The sequence below is a fragment of the Sabethes cyaneus genome, chromosome 3 (genome assembly GCF_943734655.1).
Source record: "Sabethes cyaneus chromosome 3, idSabCyanKW18_F2, whole genome shotgun sequence".
Taxonomy (NCBI): domain Eukaryota; kingdom Metazoa; phylum Arthropoda; class Insecta; order Diptera; family Culicidae; genus Sabethes; species Sabethes cyaneus.
Window position 1 is genome coordinate 155,992,192 of NC_071355.1, and position 18,070 is coordinate 156,010,261.

At 40.9% G+C, this 18,070-nt stretch overlaps 2 protein-coding genes across 3 annotated transcripts; one reads left to right on the forward strand and one right to left on the reverse strand.

The window, feature by feature from the left end:
• The first annotated feature begins 2,104 nt into the window (after window positions 1-2,104).
• LOC128743349 (methyltransferase-like 26) lies at window positions 2,105-4,023 on the forward strand. Of its 2 annotated transcripts, none has more exons than XM_053839902.1 (3): window positions 2,105-2,215; window positions 2,360-2,385; window positions 3,315-4,023. In XM_053839902.1, the coding sequence occupies exons 2-3, from the start codon at window positions 2,378-2,380 to the stop codon at window positions 3,964-3,966; spliced, it is 660 nt and encodes a 219-aa protein (XP_053695877.1). In that variant the 5' UTR covers window positions 2,105-2,215; window positions 2,360-2,377; the 3' UTR covers window positions 3,967-4,023. The 2 variants fall into 2 exon arrangements, with proteins under 2 accessions (XP_053695877.1, XP_053695878.1); XM_053839903.1 differs by having other exon boundaries at window positions 2,123-2,215; window positions 2,309-2,385.
• Window positions 4,024-11,931: 7,908 nt separating this feature from the next.
• LOC128742164 (ubiquitin carboxyl-terminal hydrolase 3-like) lies at window positions 11,932-17,347 on the reverse strand. The gene is made up of 7 exons (XM_053838409.1): window positions 16,864-17,347; window positions 15,364-15,505; window positions 14,352-14,889; window positions 13,656-14,153; window positions 13,455-13,597; window positions 13,235-13,381; window positions 11,932-13,171 (listed from the first exon to the last, which is right to left on the reverse strand). Exons 1-7 carry the CDS (start codon window positions 17,030-17,032, stop codon window positions 12,976-12,978), a joined length of 1,833 nt encoding a protein of 610 aa, XP_053694384.1. The 5' UTR covers window positions 17,033-17,347; the 3' UTR covers window positions 11,932-12,975.
• Between the last annotated feature and the right edge of the window lie 723 nt (window positions 17,348-18,070).

The window sequence follows — 18,070 nt, forward strand, 5'->3', positions numbered from 1 at the left end:
ATGAATCACGAGCTACAGCACTGCTTCCCATCCTACATTTGGCACGTCGGTTAGGTACGGTGTGCCGTATACGTCTTAAGAATGCCGGATGACAGTGCGACGAAAACGTTCCACTTCAACAACCCCACCGGCGCGGTACCAAGAACAAAGCAGCCGTTGCGAGTTGGCTTGACCAAGTCGGTAGCGAATTTTGACTTCTGAGACACCTGAACCTAAGCATCGCCCAAGATCGAATTGAATGGAGATTACTGCTTGAAACAGCTCTAGCTCGACCAGCTCTATGCTGACGACGACGGCGAGACATATTGAACGGATTATTATTTACTAAATTGGTAAAAAATAAAGAAATTAATCAATGTGGGACGCGGACGCTTGGTAATCCGGGACTTACTTACTTATGTGTCCATGTCCGCCGGTCCGGCAGAACAAAAGGATGAAATCAGAGATGTCCACTGTTCATGGTTACCCGCCATAGCTTTTACCTATCGCCAGAACAGGTTCTCGTCTACAGCCTGGATGTCGTTGGCTAAGCTGCGTCGCCATGAGCCTCTGGGTCTGCCTCTTCTGTGCTGTCCTTGCGGATTCCAGTCCAGTCGAGTGCTTCTCTGCAGATCTCGTCCGCTCCTTTCCTCCAGATGTGACTGATCCACTTCCACCTGTTGCTATCGGCAGTAGATGACTTCGACGATGGAGCTCCTCAATGGATATCCAGTTGTCAGGCCACCAGGCACGAATGATATATTGCAGGCACCAATTAATAAATACCTGCAGTTTTTGCGTTGTCTTCGCTGAGACGCACCACATTTCGCTGGCATACAGCAGTACGGATTTAACGTTTGAATTGAAAATTTTCGTTTGAGTTTGAGCGCCAAATGTTGCGCAGACCTGCAAAGGAACCCCTGGCCTTCCTGATCCGTGTGGCTATAATCATTCAAATTCGGGACACAAAATCCGGGTTTCGCAAAATCCGGGACGTCCGGTCAGCCTAACCAAGATACACAACCTCGAACTCATGTCATGGGCAAAGCAGACGAATCGAACTGATTTGTTCAAGATCATGTCCCGCGTGTTGATATCCGCTCGGTTTATAGCACCCTGTATGTTAACGAAGCCCTTTGTGGATTCAAAAGAACTCGACAATTGACATGAAACTCGCGCACAGTACTGTGCTCCAGTCCATAGCACGTGAAGTATCCTTGCTATCATTTTGTATTTCATTCTTGAAATTAAATAAAAAAGAAAACCTTTCCAATTAAATTCCACTATTTATATTTATTCGCGACAGATATGTATTTCGCCTACGAGTTGCAGGCTATTTTCTATTTTCAAACTCAGACACTGATGAAGCCTGCAAGTCGTAGACGATATACTTATCTGACGCGAATAAATATAAATAGTAGAATTTATTACATTGGAAAGGATTTCTTTTTTATTTAATTTCAGGTTTCGTATTGTACTAAGACGCTCCAAAAACTTCAGTCAACCATTCTTTTCTAAATCAATTTTGAAGGAGCTGAAGTCCTTGTTTATAACCCAAAATATCTATTATTTTCTGTATTTTTTTCAATGCATAGATTTTTTTTGATCGATTGATGTAAGTATTTCTAAATGGAAAACATTACACACTTAAAAAAAAGTGCCGAAGTCAGCAAAATTTTGCCAAGAAATGGACAGCCGAGCGTTCGGTAAAATTTTTTATGATGCCAAACGTTAGTAAAGATCCGTAAACGTCGAATTGCAAAACTCAAATTTTTACCGAACGCTCGGCTGTCCAAATCTCGGCAAATTTTGCTGAGTTTTTTAAGTGTGTATGATGTATACATAGTGTCTCTGATGCACATGCAACCTTCCACCACCCACTTTTTTCTCATCTTCATCTATTTTTGACAATGCGTTACGCGTAATCTAGTTTAGATATTTTTTTAAATTTTATTTTGATGTAGTTTTAACCAGTTGGTCATTCACCACATAATTTAGATATTTACAGCAAAATCAAATGTCCTACGAAAAACCACATAAAAATAGAATTAGTTTTTACTCTATCACAGACACAAACCATTTGCGTAACGTAACGCTAAAATGACGTTATCATTCCGGCAGCTTCATTTTAACAACATCAACATCAACTTAATCAGATGTGAAACCAAAGTTATTTCAAGAAATTGAAGCAGTTTTTTCTTATAATAAGAGCAGGTAGACTCACAGTAGAACTAAGGTAAGAAAATTAAACCCGCGTCATATTCCTTGAAACATTAGTTTATTGAATAAACTGTTATTTCTTTTATGTCTTATCATTAACAAACTCTAGGTTTAGCAATATGGTATGCTTTTGAATTAACGCTGTTTACATTTATTTTAGATATCATCGATACGACTGATGATGAGGTAAATAACTTTTCAAATTAATCATACTGTTCACATTAATCTGGCTGGTTGAGTTAAGAACGCCTTGCGGCATTCACAAAAATGAAAATTTACTCCGATTTTGATGTTTATCATGTAAAATGACATAGCACAAATTACGTTTTCCACTCCCAATGTCGGTGGCCGGTCAATTCTGCAAAAGGCTGGTTTCCCGACACAAGTAACCGGAACCTTACGTGGACATTTTTCTAAGTTGTCATTTTGAGCAGATTTTTTATTCGTACCTATCATGTAATTTATTCCGATGAATTCCATACGAATGGATATTTCAAATCGATATTGACCACCTGTATGATGAGTTTTGTTATCTACATAGCTTCGAAAAAGAAAATTGGATGCTCAGGAAAATGGCTGAGATTCAGCCCTTATTATGTTGTACACATTTTTAGCATCATGAATGGATAGTGGAAGCGGTGACCGAAATTAACAAGAAGATGAAATGTTGAAATTTGAATCCAAGTCAGTTGCATAGAATTCTATAAGAATGCAAAACAATGAATGAAGAAGCAAAAACAAAATATTAGAATAAGTGAAAACTTGGAAGGTCAAATTCAATACATATCATTATTTTGATATGGCTTTGATCGCGAAAACAAGAAGTTGAAATTTTCAAATTTGGCAACCCTAGAAATTCTTGCGTAACTCTACAAAAGGACCTAAGTAACATTGGAAGGCTCCCTGGTGTTCCTCTCTTTCGATTTAAGGGCCCTATTTTGTAGGTCTTGCCCCGGGTCCCCCTAAGTCATGTCGAGCAACTCGACTCGACTCTAAGGTTCTTACTTTCTAACTAAACGCAGGCCAGCCAGCTACATTTGACTGTCTTGCAACAAACAATAGCATTTATTGAATTTTGTAATACTAACAATTCATTTCCCTACAATTCATTTTAGCCACATTCGTAAACTGGCCAATCCAGCGGGAGAACGCAACAAACAACCGATACTAGAAGTTTTGAACAGATTCTTCGATAAAAGTGAACCTAACAAAAAGTTGTTAGAAATTTCCTCCGGTGTAGGCTTACATGCGGCATTTTTTGCACCACAATTTCCGAACATTGTTTTCCAACCATCCGAATATGACACCTCTCTTTTTGGAAGTATAGAAGCGTATCGAGCCGAAGCAAATGTGCCGAATTTGCAGTCCCCAATTGCGATTGACATTTCGCGACCCTGCACAGATTGGGACAATGACCATAACGTGAATTTTAACTCCTCAGCGGAAAGCTTCGATTATATGCTGAACATCAATATGATACACATCTCCCCATTCGAATGCAGCGAAGGCCTGTTTCGGAATGCATCACAGTTGCTGAAAAAAGGTGGTTTGCTCATAACCTATGGACCATATGCAGTAAATGGAAAGCTAACTCCCGAGAGCAATGTTCAATTCGATATTTCCCTAAAAACTCGAAATCCTGCTTGGGGTATCAGAGATATAACAGCGTTGGAAAAGATTTCTGCGGCCAGCGGAATAGCGTTGATACAATCTTTTGATCTACCTGCTAACAATAAGTGCTTGATTTGGCAAAAGTCACTAAACTGAAAACGTGCGACTGCTGAACGCCAATCTATAAGACTATTATGCTAATAAAATTTTCAATAAATCACATCACACATTTTTCTTTCAAATCCAATCTAGTACAAAATTAAGTAAAGGAACTAGCCAGCCAGTTCATAATCTTTTCTACAAGCTTTGCTTGCTGATCATTTCGGCGTCGTTTCAGTGTATCCAAACCAAGCAGAAGACAACTTTCACGATAAGGAGGAATTCTCTGGATCTCTCCAAGGCGTATCTCTAAGGGAAATACGGATTGCGTTCATTTATTAGAATCCGGGTTGTTTGGCTATTGTGGTAACTTTCACCGGCTCAACTTTAATACGAATTGCCCAATAGGGTTACGCCTCTAGTTTCTGATAATAAATAATAGAAGTTGGCACTAGTGTTTCATCATGGGCAGTTTCCCTGTTGAATACAACAGATGTCGTTACTTTGTAACGCATATTGTACATTTCGGAAACAGCCCAATTTTGCGCGACAATAAATTTACTCAACGCAGCAACATTACTCTCTCACGCATCTCAATTTCTTATGTGTTTATCGCTAATCGCATGTTTTTTATCAAAATTAAGCAGAAGTTATGAAAATTAAGTATAACAGAGTAACTGTACCACAAATATGTGATTAGTGATTGTTTTTCAGGTAGGTAAACAAATAAGTGAAAAAATTTGATTTTACTACCACTAGAAAAGCGCCATCTCTTGAAAAGCAACGGTTCGAATGGTGTCCTATTCCATTCTTTAAAAAAAATATAAATAAAATTTAAATTTATAACCCTTTAATAAGCATACCTTCCTTACTTACTTACTTACTTAATTGGCCTAACGTCTTATGACAAGGCCTGCGCAGTATAACTTCTCCATCTGTTTCGGTCCATGGCAACTGGTCTCCAGTTCCGCGGGCACCCAGTGCTCGCCAGATCTCGCTCCACCTGGTCTTGCCACCTCGCTCACTGTGCCCCTCTTCGTCTCGTTCCTACCGGATTTGATGCGAATACCATTTTTGCAGGATAGTTGTCCGGCATTCTAGCAACATGTTCTGCCCAACGTATCCACTTTAACCCAGCCCAGCTTTAACCACTTTCTGAATAATTGGTTCGCCGTAGAGACGCGCAAGCTCGTGGTTCATTCTTCGCCTCCATACACCGTTCTCTTACACTCCGCCAAAGATGGTTCTTAGCACCCACCGTTCGAAAACTCCTAGTGCTCGTAGGTCCTCTTCTAGCAGTGTCCACTTTTCGTGCCCGTAGAGGACAACCGATCTAATTAGCGTTTTGTACAGTGTGCAATTTGTACGGGGGCTCAAATTGTTCGACCGCAAGTGTTTGTGGAGTCCGTAGTAGGCCCGACTTCCGCTGATAATACGTCTTTTAATACCAGCCGTGAGATTGGTGTCCTCTGTTGCCAGCGAACCAAGATATACGAACTCGTCGACTACCTCGAACTCATCCCCGTCGATTACCACGGGCCCAAGTGAGCCCTGTCGCGCTCGGTCCCGCCGGCCAGCATATACTTCGTTTTAGCGTATTTATCTTCAATCAAATCTTCTCTGCTTCGCGTTTCAATCTGGTGTACTGATCTTCCACCGCCTCAAATGTTCTGCCGGCAGCATCCACGTCGTCAGCAAAGCAGATAAATTGACTGGATTTATTGAAAATCGTGCCCCGCATTTCGATCGCTGCTCGCCTTATAAGACCTTCAAGCGCAATGTTGAATAACAGGCAGGAAAGACCATCTCCTTGTCGAAGTCCCCTACGAGATTCGAATGCGTCCGACAATCCACCCGAGATTCTCACACAGCACTGGATCCCATCCATCGTAGCCATGATAAGTCTAGTAAGCTTACCCGGAAAGCCGTTTTCGTCCAAAATTTTCCATAGCTCTTATCGGTTTACGCTATCATATGCGGCTTTGAAATCCATGAACAGGTGGTGCGTGGGGACTCGGAATTCGCGGCACTTCTGGAGGATCTGCCGCAGGGTGAAGATTTGGTCTGTTGTAGACCGACCCTCCATGAAGCTGGCCTGGTAACTTCCCACAAATCTATTGGCTATTGGCGATAGTCGATGAAAGAGGACTTGTGACAGCACTTTGTAGGCGGCATTCAGGATAGTGATGGCTCGGTAGTTCTCACAATCCAGCTTATCACCTTTCTTGTAGATAGGGCAGATAACCCCGTCTTTCCACTCCTCCGGTAGTCGTTCCGTATCCCAAATCTTGACAATCAGTTGATGCAGACAGCCGGCCAACTTGTCCGGGCCCATTTTAATAAGTTCCGCTAAAATGCAATCCTTTCCCGCTGCTTTGTTGTTCTTCAGCCGCTGGATGGCTTCTTTAACTTCCCTTATCGATGGGAGTGGCACATCTTCGTCGCTTGCTGCACCAATGTGGTCACTTCCTCCGCAATCATGGTCTTCCGCCTACACGCCATTCAGGTGTTCATCGTAGTGCTGCTTCCACCTTTCGATCACCGCACCGTCGTCAGTCAAGATACCTCCATCTTTATCTCTGCACATTTCGGCCCGCGGCACGAAGCCTTTGCGAGATCCGTTGAGTTTCTAATAGAAGTTCCGTGTGTCGTGAAAGCGGTACAGCTGTTCGAGTTCTTCGCACTCCTTCTCCTCTTGGTGGCGCTTCTTCTCCTTGAAGAGTCGGGTTTGCTGCCTCCGCTTCTGTTTGTATCGCTCCACATTCTGACGGGTGGCTCTACGCAGCATTTGTACCCGCGCTGCGTTCTTCTCAGCCAATATCTGCTGGCATTCCTCGTCAAACCATTCGTTACGTCGATTCGGTGCCACACTGCCTAGGACGTTCTCCGCCACGCTGTTAATGGCTGTTTTCACGGCATTCCAACAGTCCTCAAGAGTCGTATCGTATGTTGTTCACAACAGATAGTTTTTGACGTATCCTTACCATTACTATGTAGTGATCCGAATCAATGTTAGTGCCCGGATAGGTTCTGACGTCGATAATGTCTGGAAAGTGCCGATCATCTATCAGAACGTGGTCGATTTGTGATTCTGTCTGGTTGGGTGATCTCCAGGTGTACCGATGGTAGAGGTTATGCTGGAAGAAGGTACTACGTATGGCCATGTTCTTGGAGGCGGCGAAGTCGACAAGTCTTAGGCCGTTTTCGTTCGTTTGCGGGTGAGCGCTGAACCGTCCAATCACCGGTTTGAATTCCTCCTCCTGACCAACCTGAGCATTGCAGTCCCCGATGATAATTTTGACATCATGTCTTGGGCAGCGGTCGTATTCACGCTCCAACTGCGCGTAAAATTCGTCTTTGTCATCATCGGTACTTCCGAGGTGAATGCTGTGCACGTTAATTATGCTTATATTGAAGAATCGGCCCTTGATTCTTAATCTGCACATTCGGTGGTTGATCGGCCACCACCCGATCACCCACTTCTGCATCTCGCCCATCAGTATAAAAGCTGTACCCAGCTCGTGTGTATTGCCGCAGCTCTGGTAGATGGTATGACCATCTCTATACGTACGTACCATCGTTCCTTTCCAGCATACCTCCTGCAGCGCTACGATGTCGAACTTCCGGCTCTTCACTTCTTTAGAAAGCACGTGGGTACTTCCGAGGAACTTTAGAGACCGACAGTTCCATGTTCCTAATTTCCAATCGTTAGTCCGTTTTCGTCGCCTGGGTCTTTGCCGATTGTTCCGATTAGAGTTATTATTATTACTAACGGAGTCCATTGCTTTTATTTTTTAGTGGCTCAGGCTTGCAAAACCCGCAACCAACCCCACAGTATCGCCGGAGGGCCAACGTAGCTCGAAGGAACCCTCCTCCCCTGTCAGCATACGACCTTGGAATCCACCGGGGTTGGTTACCCAGTAAACCATTTGGTTTGTATATCTCGATTGCAACTGAGATATACGAAATCATATCTGAACGAAAAAGTTATATTTCACGCCATATAAGAACATATATGTACCAAAGTGGAGGCGATATACATGCGAAAAATTTGACAATTATTTGTAATTCTATTTTGCGTAGTTTTTATAACACGCAACTAAATACTCCTGAATATATGATTAAGATATAATCAAATATTGCGACCGTCTATACTGCTTTATAATTCACAGTCATGAATTGTATATGAAGACACGCACGACTGCAAAACAACTTATTGTTCACTTCGATTTGACATACTCTAATCATTATACACGCTTAAAAAATTTGACCCACTTTCACGAAAAGTGGAACAGCTCAAAACATGCGTATATTTTACACACTATTTTGAGTAACTCTTACTCCTTTTATGAGTTCCACCGTAGAAGCTCATTAATGAGCAATATTTACTCAAAAATGAGTGCCATTTCACCCAAAACTGAGTAGTACTTACACAAATTACGAGTAAATTTAACTCAGTTATGAGGTCGACCTAAACTACTCAGAATTTAGAAATTGCCATTACTCAAATTTTTGGGCTGTTCCACTTTTTGTCATAGTGAGTCGGTTTTTACTCATTTTTGAGTTGAAAGTCACTCATTTCTGAGTTAATCTTATTCATTCGCGGGTTAAATTTTTTAAGCGTGTACAATTCCAATGTGAAATTGACATGAAAACGATTTAATGTGAACTTTCTATTACGATTTTGTGTTATCTGGGTACCCGATCTCCACCGAGGTTGCTCGTATCCCGGCTGGTACCACGAGGAGGTAGGGGTAGAAGTTGCTAGGTAAGAGGCTGTGAACCACTGTGGGGTCTATTTTATGCCCAGTGCACAAGGCACCGATGGTACGCATTACCAAGCCGTTTACCAGCCCAATAAGCATACCATAAATTTTAATATCCGCGAACTTATCTTATCTTATTAATACCATCACAGCCACAATAAAGGATTCCTGGAAAATTTTAATGTCCTCTATGAAAAAAGCTTGAAGCAGCTTGGGTCATTCGTGACTTCTGCGGAGTTTGGATTAGAACCCGGGTCCTCAGCGTGAGAGGTGTGAATGCTAACCACTACGCCGGGAGTGACCCCTAATACAAATTTGCCAAGCTGTTTTATCATCTATTTTTGTTCGATGTTTCGGAATACTTGCGATTTGTTCAATGATAGATACTATACACACGACAAAATGTTACAAATACGACCAAAAATCCACTAGGCAGCATTCAATACAATATTGCTTAACTGATCGCAAACCTAAATACTATCTGTCGATGATAAAAGATGAAAATTCCTTCTGTTGTAGTAGTAAATCAATTTTTAGAAGATGAATTATATTACTACTCCAGTTGAGTTTCAAGTTGATTTAATCAATCCGTATCCGAAACACAGAAAACAGATTAACAGGCTCGAAGGAAGTAATCGATTTTTTGTGTGTAAAATCTGTCGGTGGCGCCCTCCAGAAATAGTTTGCCAAACGCATCAAAAAATATCCATGTACCTTTATCAATATTTCTTTGTGCTGGAGTTACATAGCAGCGATGGCAGCGACATCAAGATTTAGTTTGCCACTTACTGTTCGAGGGGTGCTCTATTGAAGGATTACTCGTAGATTACATAAAAATCTTTTACACACTTTTTGTCGATTACCTGGTAGTCTGTTCTCTGTGTCCGAAATTCCTTTTAAATTGTATTGGAAAGTGAAATTTGTTGCCATCTATGTGCTAAATAATCCTGGAGTATTTTACCCTGTGTTTCGCCTACTTTGGGATCAATGTCAATCAAATCCGGCGTGATATATTCTTTTTGCACGTGTGCAATTTGCCTTTCTTGCTCCATTAATATGCGGTATAGTGTGCTATTTCATTTGCACTGCAAAATATATGCCAATTTTCTTACCTCATAAATATTTTACTACGAAATTCATCCCAAAAGTTCGATTTGGCAATAGGTCGCCAATGTGATATCCTGCTTGTTCATCGACTGGCTGACTGAAGCTCCTCCCAACGCGGAAAGCTATCAACTCATTCTGACCCTTTCCGTCTGTCCCCTTACACACTACTAGCAACTACGTAAGTAAAGTAACAACTCACATTACATAGGCAAATCCTCTGATATGGTATAAATACAAGAATCTTTAGCAGAAGTAGCCAACACCTAGCCTTCACAGACAACTTCGACAACATCGTTACTAGAATTCTTGGGACGGCGAAGGCAATCTACTCCAGACTAAAAACGGAGGCTAGGAGGATTGGGTTACAAGTCAATGCGTCTAAAAGCAAATATATGGTAGGAAGAGACTCCAGAGAAAACAACGTTCGACTCCCCACAGACAGTGACTTGACGGCGCTGAACTGTAAATGGTTGCTGGTTCATGTACATGGGATCACTGGTCATCGCCGATAATTATGCGAGTAAGGAGATTCAACGGCGCATGCAAGCTATTTTTCCTTCCACAAGACGCGTCGGTAAAGGAGCATACGCCGTTGCACGATATACAAAACGCTAATCAGACCGCTAGTCCTCAACGAACTTTGGACTGTAACTTTGCTTACAGAAGACATATGTGCACTTGCCATATTTGAACGAAAGATGTTGCGAACTATTTTTGGTGGAGTACAAGCAGACGTATGAACCACGAGTTACAGGGACTACTTGGAGAGATGCCCATCGTACACCTGGCGACAATTGGGAGACTACAGTCGCAAGGATGCCAGACGACTGTACAGTGTTATCCGTTCTTTTCAAGAACCCCACCGGCACCAGGAATAGTGCTAGATAGCACGGACAGTTTAAAGCCGACTTGCGTGTGTCAAGATGCTCAACGAATTGTCGACGACAGCCCAGGACCGGGTGCATTGGAGAGAAACCACCCCGGTTCTATGCTACTAGAAGAAGGACTGTAAGGTAAGGCGAATTGCTTGCTGAACAACTTTGCAGTGCTTGTTGAAACGTTTATCGGTATGTTATTTTGAAGCCAGTTTGGAAGCTTTTTTTCTGTACGAACTCATCACTGTGACTAGTATCGTTGTTGATCTATTGTGATATCGCCCGGGTGTTTGCGGTATGACCCGCACTGCATTTCTTTTTGCTATAATCGCTATTGAGTGAGCGATATGCTTATTGAGTTTTACGCGTGCTTGTCACCCCTATTCTATATTTCGAACGGGTTTATGTTTCGTTCGAAACTGACATCTCGTTCGAAAAAACAGCGGTTCGAACGAAAGATCTTCATATGAAAAAACAACTCGAACGAAATATTTGCCAAGTCGATCGAAATATTTCAACTCGTTCGAAATGCAGAATATGGGTGTGTGTGTAATTGGGTACCCTTCCTTCAATGATTTCTCTTACTTTACCCAATTATAGCCATCCATCCAGAACAGTGCATTTTACTAAGAGTCAGTTTTGCTGTCAAGGTTTGTGATAGTAGTGGGCGGAATATTTCAAATTGAGATAGATAATGGATGCCAAAAAAATAATATATCGTCGCAAGAGGAGTGTGTGATAGAATGATAGATTTGGAGAATAAAACAAACCCCTACCCAAAATAACGGGCGGCAGTAGTTTAGTTAGTAAAACACTCGGGTACCAAACGGAAAAGCGTGGCTGCGAGCCCCACCTGCCATTGCACAACCCAATATATTCCCGAAATTTTCCAGTACATCCAAACAATCATTCTTCACAATAGACACTTCCTCTCTTTCCGAAAAAGAGTTTACGTCATGACCGCGTATAGAGTCATATAAAAGAAAATAAAAAGGAATTCAGTGCAAACGCCTTCCTTGGGTAGCTTGAACGATAGGTGAACCAGAAGAGTTGACAGGCAATCCCCCCTCGGAAGTTTAATTAACTTATTATCTTAAAAATAAAAAAAAGTTAATTCCTTTTATAAGAAAAGAATAGCTAAGCTTTTGGTAATCTTGGAATTTCACATTAATTCAGTGCGCACAACTATCTGTTTAATGTTTGTTTTATATTGATAGCTAAAGAAATTTATTCCTTAATATATATTAATTATATTAATATAATTATATCTTTCGTACTCTGTTGCTCAACCGTCGCATAGGTTTCATTTGTTTTGCATCTGTTTTTTTCCTTTTATTTTGTTTGGTTGCATAGTGATATTCAGTGTATTACCAGTAGTATTCCAAAGACAAATGAATTGTTGCTTTTGCTTATTTTTAGACGTTTTGCGATTTCAACCTTTTTCGTTTGTTGTCCAAAATTTCCAAAGAACACATTTCCACACCCACCGCCACAGACAACACTGCGGTTTGCATGGAAAATAATCAAAAGTTCACACTATGAGAGGGGACAATGGCATAATTTGGAACTTTTTAAACATAACTTTACTTAGTGTCAGAATATTCGTTTGTTTTTATTCACAGCGTGGAACAATATTGCATTGAGCGAACTAAATCTTTGAACTGGGGTGTCTTCTAAAACAAAGTTATAGCACTAAAATACACGCTAAAACTAGAGATAAAACATCACAAAAACGCAGCGGCCTCTTTGAGAATTAGTGAACTTTTGTGAAAGTTCGTAAATGAATTATATATTGAAACAAAAAAAAAAGCTCTGGAATCAGACGGAAGCTTTGCGTACGAAATGTTTTAGTTTAAGCATAATTTATACAAATAAGTATAAAAGAAACATACATTCGCACTTCTAATCGACTGGTTCTACGACGAACATACGAGTTTTGGTAGCAAGAAGTAAAATGCTAAAATGCTTCAATTTATCACATGTAATCTTGCGTAATGGGGAGCCACTCCAAAAAGTTATTGAATCAGAACCACAATTTTGCGACCGAACACTTAACGTTCCTTTCTACCAAAGAAGTTTAACAATTTTCTGTCGATGGAATTAATTTAGTTTTGTTTTATATCCCATAGAAGCTTTAAACATTTTGTCCGTCGGTTCTGATTTTTTGTTCTTCTTCTTTTTTGTTTTTAACTCTTAGAACAGAAAACTCTACAATTAGAATGAAAACCAGGTTTCTGCAGTGTTTTGTGTTCGTCTGTTTCATTTGCAGCCTGCTTGTTATGCGCTATCTTAATCAGTCTTAAAATATAAATTTAATCTCAAGACGCACCACTAGAAGCGGGCTCTCCTAGCGACAGCCGGCTGCCGGTAGTCGTATCCCGTTTGATATAGAACAGAATGTACGGTTTACATTCAGCCACGGCTGCACTGCTAACCTCTTTTACCGTGTGATCGTTGAAATGCATCCACACACCGTTGTTGATTGCGTACGAAGTGTAGTGACCGCAACTCGAACTACAATGGAATTGATGTTGAACAGCCGAAAAATAATGATTGTCCCCAATGATTTGAACTTACCCATTACCATGATGTACGATAACAGCCGCCAGATCATACACATTGCAACTGGAGTTCGAACGTCTCGTTTCCGGACCATTGTTCAGCACAAACTGGGACATGTCCAGCGATTTAATGGGAAACGATATCCTCAGGTCGATCTTTGTTCTGACGATTTATGAAATGAATCAACTACATATGAGCAATAGGCACTTCAATAACATTACTAAGCAATATGTACCTATAGAAATTATTCCATCTGAAACGTTTGATGTGCAAACACAGAACATTTGGCAATCTTCGAATCCAAAAGCGCTTGGTTGATTTTTGCTTGCATTTACACGAATTACAGTAATAAAGTTCTGTTTCTGCAAGTTCTTCGACCTGTATTCAAATGTAGTCAATAATTAGCTTTCATTTGAGGTGAATCTTTATTACATACCTCCGTAAAACTTGACAGACAATCGGAAATGTTACACATGGGCACATTTCCATCCTTATCTTTCCCGCTTTCTTCAGGGGGGTCTTTATTGTAAAACTTCTCCGGAATGTCCAACGAGAGATCGAGGAATGGATCATGCTTTTTGCTTTCCATGCCACAAATTAAGCAACGAACTTCGCTCTGTAGAATCCCACCGAAAACATTTGTCACAATAGAGTTGCGTCCTTTTGCTTGCAGATGGCTCAAGGCGGGTATATTGTACGGGTTGGGTTTGGTTTCTCCAGTTTTCGCCGCCAAGGAGCTGGAAATGTCAACCGGAATCGTGACTTGCTGCAGTTCTGTGTGCAATCGGTCCAGCATGTAGCGAAGAAACTCGTGGGCATCGTGCTGTCGGTGACCGCGGAACTGGGGTACTACTTTCCAAATTACCAGAAATAAGCATTCGGGTGAGATAGCGCCCTTTGATCCGTCGCCACCTTGGCTAAGGTTTAGCAGGACCTGAAACGAGAAGTCGCTAACTTAGAAACTGTTCAACAGCAGTAAATGCTTTGTCCCTTTGGTTGTTATTTATTCCAAAAACGAACGTTACAAATCTCGAGTATGTTGAAATATTGTATATTTCCATATTCAAATACGATTTTTGGCATTGTTTAACATGAAATTATAAGTTCTCGGGATACAAAAGAAGCAACCAACCTTCCGTAGTTCTTCCACCACAAACACATCGTCTAGATTTTCTTTCATACTGCGTGAATGATACGACTTTTGCTTGTGTTTGCTCGTTTCCAATGACGGCATAGCGTTAAAGTAACAGCTAAACTCCTGAATGTTACTAAGTGATTGCAATACTGAATTCATGAAACATGTGTTGCCCAAATTACGAAGACCGACGACGCGACGCATCGATTTGCGTTTGTTGTTGCCGGCTCCGTTCTCATTGTTGCTGTCACTGGAAATCGTTCGCTTACGCGGTCGCAACTTTCGCGCACTCAGGGTGCTGACAGACGAGGAGCTGGACACTGTCGATGACGGTGCCGTCGGCTCCTCCCATCCCGAATCACTCGACGACGATGTGCTGCTGGCTGTTTCCTGTACCGATTTTGATGAACTAATTTCCTCCATAGTGGACGATGTCTCCGATACGCTGTCCGCATCTCCATCTTTCAGTTCCTGACGGATCTCTTCCAGGACGTTGTCAGCTGTGTCATTAACCACGAACTCGTCACACTTATAACTGAAAAGTAAATTCAAATTACATGAAATATTAACACATATTTTTTCAGTTCAAATCAATTCGATTAATTTTGTGAACTTATAAATTCCAAAGTATGTATAGGTCATAATGAATGCTTTTTCGAAAGACACAAGCTGTATATTTTTATGCGCCAAAGACTAAACACCGACCATTATCCCCGGCCATTATTATGGGAAGGTTCGATCACTTCAACTCAATTTTGGTTCATTTGACAGTACCGTCTCAGCCGAGCAAAATTTGACAAAATTATATATGAAACATTTGCAGAACTAGTTCTTTTCTACAATTTTGCGGAAAACACTTTTGCTGTATCTCTTGATCGCGCTACAATGCTGGCACCTCATTAGTAGCTCAGTGACCGTTCAACGAGTCAACGTGACTGAATCATCCCTGGATAGCTCATACATGTTTTAAATATGAAAAATTACACGCAGTTATTTATATTTAACTTACCAATAAACCGACAAGTTCACCGTATTAATACAAATATTGTGGTTCTGCTTAGATGAATGTTTCAGCGCGTGTCCACTTTCATATCTGCCACAGAGAACCGACCCGCACTGCAGACACATCCAGTTGTCTTTACCGGCACACTCTGCAAATATTGTTTGAAAAAAAAATTAAAATGTTTAACTTATATTTATGGCAGCACTGGCACTACAAGCTGAACAGCAAAAACACACACTTGAAACATTGCACAAGTGTTAATTCAATTTCAAACGTCTCTTTCCAACTTTTCCAACAAAAGTTGTAACGATATGTATGTGAGTGTGCCATTTTGCCGATAAGTTTTACCGTGTTACTTTTAGCACTTACCACTACAGCCTTACCGATCATATGATTAAGCTGAATAAACATTAAAATGCAAGAGGGACAATCAAAAAATCGTGGTGTTGAATATACGCGACGAATTCGCCTCCGCCTGGTAGAGCGAGTATTAAAATTATACCAAACATAAACTCCATTTTAGATCATCAAACTGATGATGAAACACTTTTTTTGCAATTTGCGTCAACCACTTAGTTCATAACTTTGTTTGGGGTTTAGAATTTTCGGGATGATATTAACTAAATAAAACCAAAATTCTGGCTTTAGTTTTCAAAAGGACGCATAATCAACCCTTTTGCATGCATTATGCGACATTATAAAAACTAAAGCAAGAATTATGGTTATACAAAGGTAAAATGAAATTTAATTAAGAAAATAAACTAATAAACAAAAATAGTTGTGAGCTGGCAGCACTGCGTACGTTTTATACGACAATAAACTTTCCTCCCTCTGTAATAGAACGATATGCAATGCCGTACAGAAATGGAGATGGTTTGCTCTTCTCTTATTTCTGTATCCATTTTTCATTATCATTTCGTTCGCACAACCATCCAGACGAAAATACGCTAGCCATCGCTTCTGCACACGGGTTCCGTTCAAGCGACGGGTGGTGCTTTATTATGCAAAACGCATTTAGCTCTAAACCCTATAGTTGACACTCATAATTTATCACTGAATTCAAATAATTTTGTTTTTGTTTTCTATTGTCCTAAAACAAATGGTTCACTTTCGAAAATAAAAATATTGTTGCCCCAGACGAACAAATCTGACCCCGAAAAATGAACTTTTTTTGCCACAAACAGCAGAGAGGATAGCACGAGAAGAAAAGAGAAACATTAAATTTTGCCCTGTGATGTAATATCGATTTTTTATTTATCCGGGCTTGTAAAATTAGCTTTAAAGTTATGAAGAACGACACGTATGTACGCAAAAAAGCATTTAAATGTCTAAATTGCGAAAAAAAATGGAAGAGCTGCGAAAATCGTTCCAAGGCTAGAAGCCATTGCCCTCTTTTGCAAATAGCAGTCAGTAGCAAAACAGCTTCTGGATAATTTTTCATTTAATTAAAACTCATTCATTCCCTTCGCTGTAAGTGGCTATCCACTTTTTCCATCGTCTAATTACCTGAACACTTCCATAGTTTCGATATTCCCGATGGAGCTGGTGAGCTTGCTGGAGGTGTTCCGGTTCCCTGTGGCGCAGCTGCGGAAAGACCCCCACAAAGGGCTTGTTTCAAGTTTTTCACCGAATCCTTCCGAAGCACAACATTGTCACATATATGAGGACAATCCATCTTGGTTAATATTCCTAACAGTAAATTTCACGCCAGAGCAATTTTGATCAGTGATGCTTTGGAAACTTTTGTTACTTTGATCAGCAACCTTTTCACGAAGTTTTTATAACAGATTGAAGAAATCAAAGCCTCAACCTAAATTAATAGAAAATCCTCGGGGAGCACACGTTTTCCTGTTTCTACTCCACTGATTTTGCTGTACGATGCGTTTTACGATGTGGTGGCTGACTTTACTTTTGCAGTCCAGTCTTCTCTCGGACTTGAATAGAAAAAATCACGAAACAGCCATATACAAAGGAAAACGAAAGAAAAAACGCGATACTGCTGCCCGTGCTGCCCTGAAGGAGGACTCTACTGCGCGTTCTATACGTACACACACTACGATAACTATGACCTGGCTGGCGAACAGCGAACGAACATACAGCATTTTTTATCGAATGAAATTTAATGTATAATGTGTTACATCAGCGTGACAGTTGGCTTGTTGCAAAGCTCACGCAACATAGAATTCGAGGTACTAGTTTCTCATAGCATGAATGGGGGGCTTTACATGATGTGATGCTCTGCACTCTTAAATATTTCCATCAAATCTCGGGTAATTTTTCAAATAGACCTATGTGACAAGACAATAGAGCTTCCTGACTTCTTTCTGACAGCTAAAGCATCCACACTGACGGTTGCCAGTATGCCAGATAAATCGGGATTTTGCCAGATTTTTGATTGGGCGCCAGACAAACAGACAAAGCTAAAAATCTTCCAGATATTTGGCAATATGCCAGATTTCCGATCCACCGTCTTGCAAAAGGTCATCGCTTCTAATTTTGGACGAAATTTTGCATCTACAGTAGAGATGGTCGGGTATGAAAATTTGAATACCCGAACCCGACCCGTACCCGATCAAGAAAAAAATTGAAAACCCGTACCCGACCCGAACCCGCAAGTTTATTATTTTTGATACCCGAACCCGACCGCAACCCGACGGGTACGGGACGGGCCCGGGTACCCGACCATCTTTAGTGTTAAATGTGGTCAATAGGG

What these genes read in the sequence shown, in the direction of transcription:
- LOC128742164 (XM_053838409.1), bottom strand. Translation starts at nt 17,032, where the DNA reads ATGGATTGTCCTCATATATGTGACAATGTTGTGCTTCGGAAGGATTCG. An exon ending in GAAACTATGGAAGTGTTCAG is followed by an intron (nt 15,506 to 16,863) that starts GTAATTAGACGA and finishes CAATATTTGCAG; the next exon opens with AGTGTGCCGGTAAAGACAAC. An exon ending in ATCGTACATCATGGTAATGG is followed by an intron (nt 13,172 to 13,234) that starts GTAAGTTCAAAT and finishes ATTCCATTGTAG; the next exon opens with TTCGAGTTGCGGTCACTACA.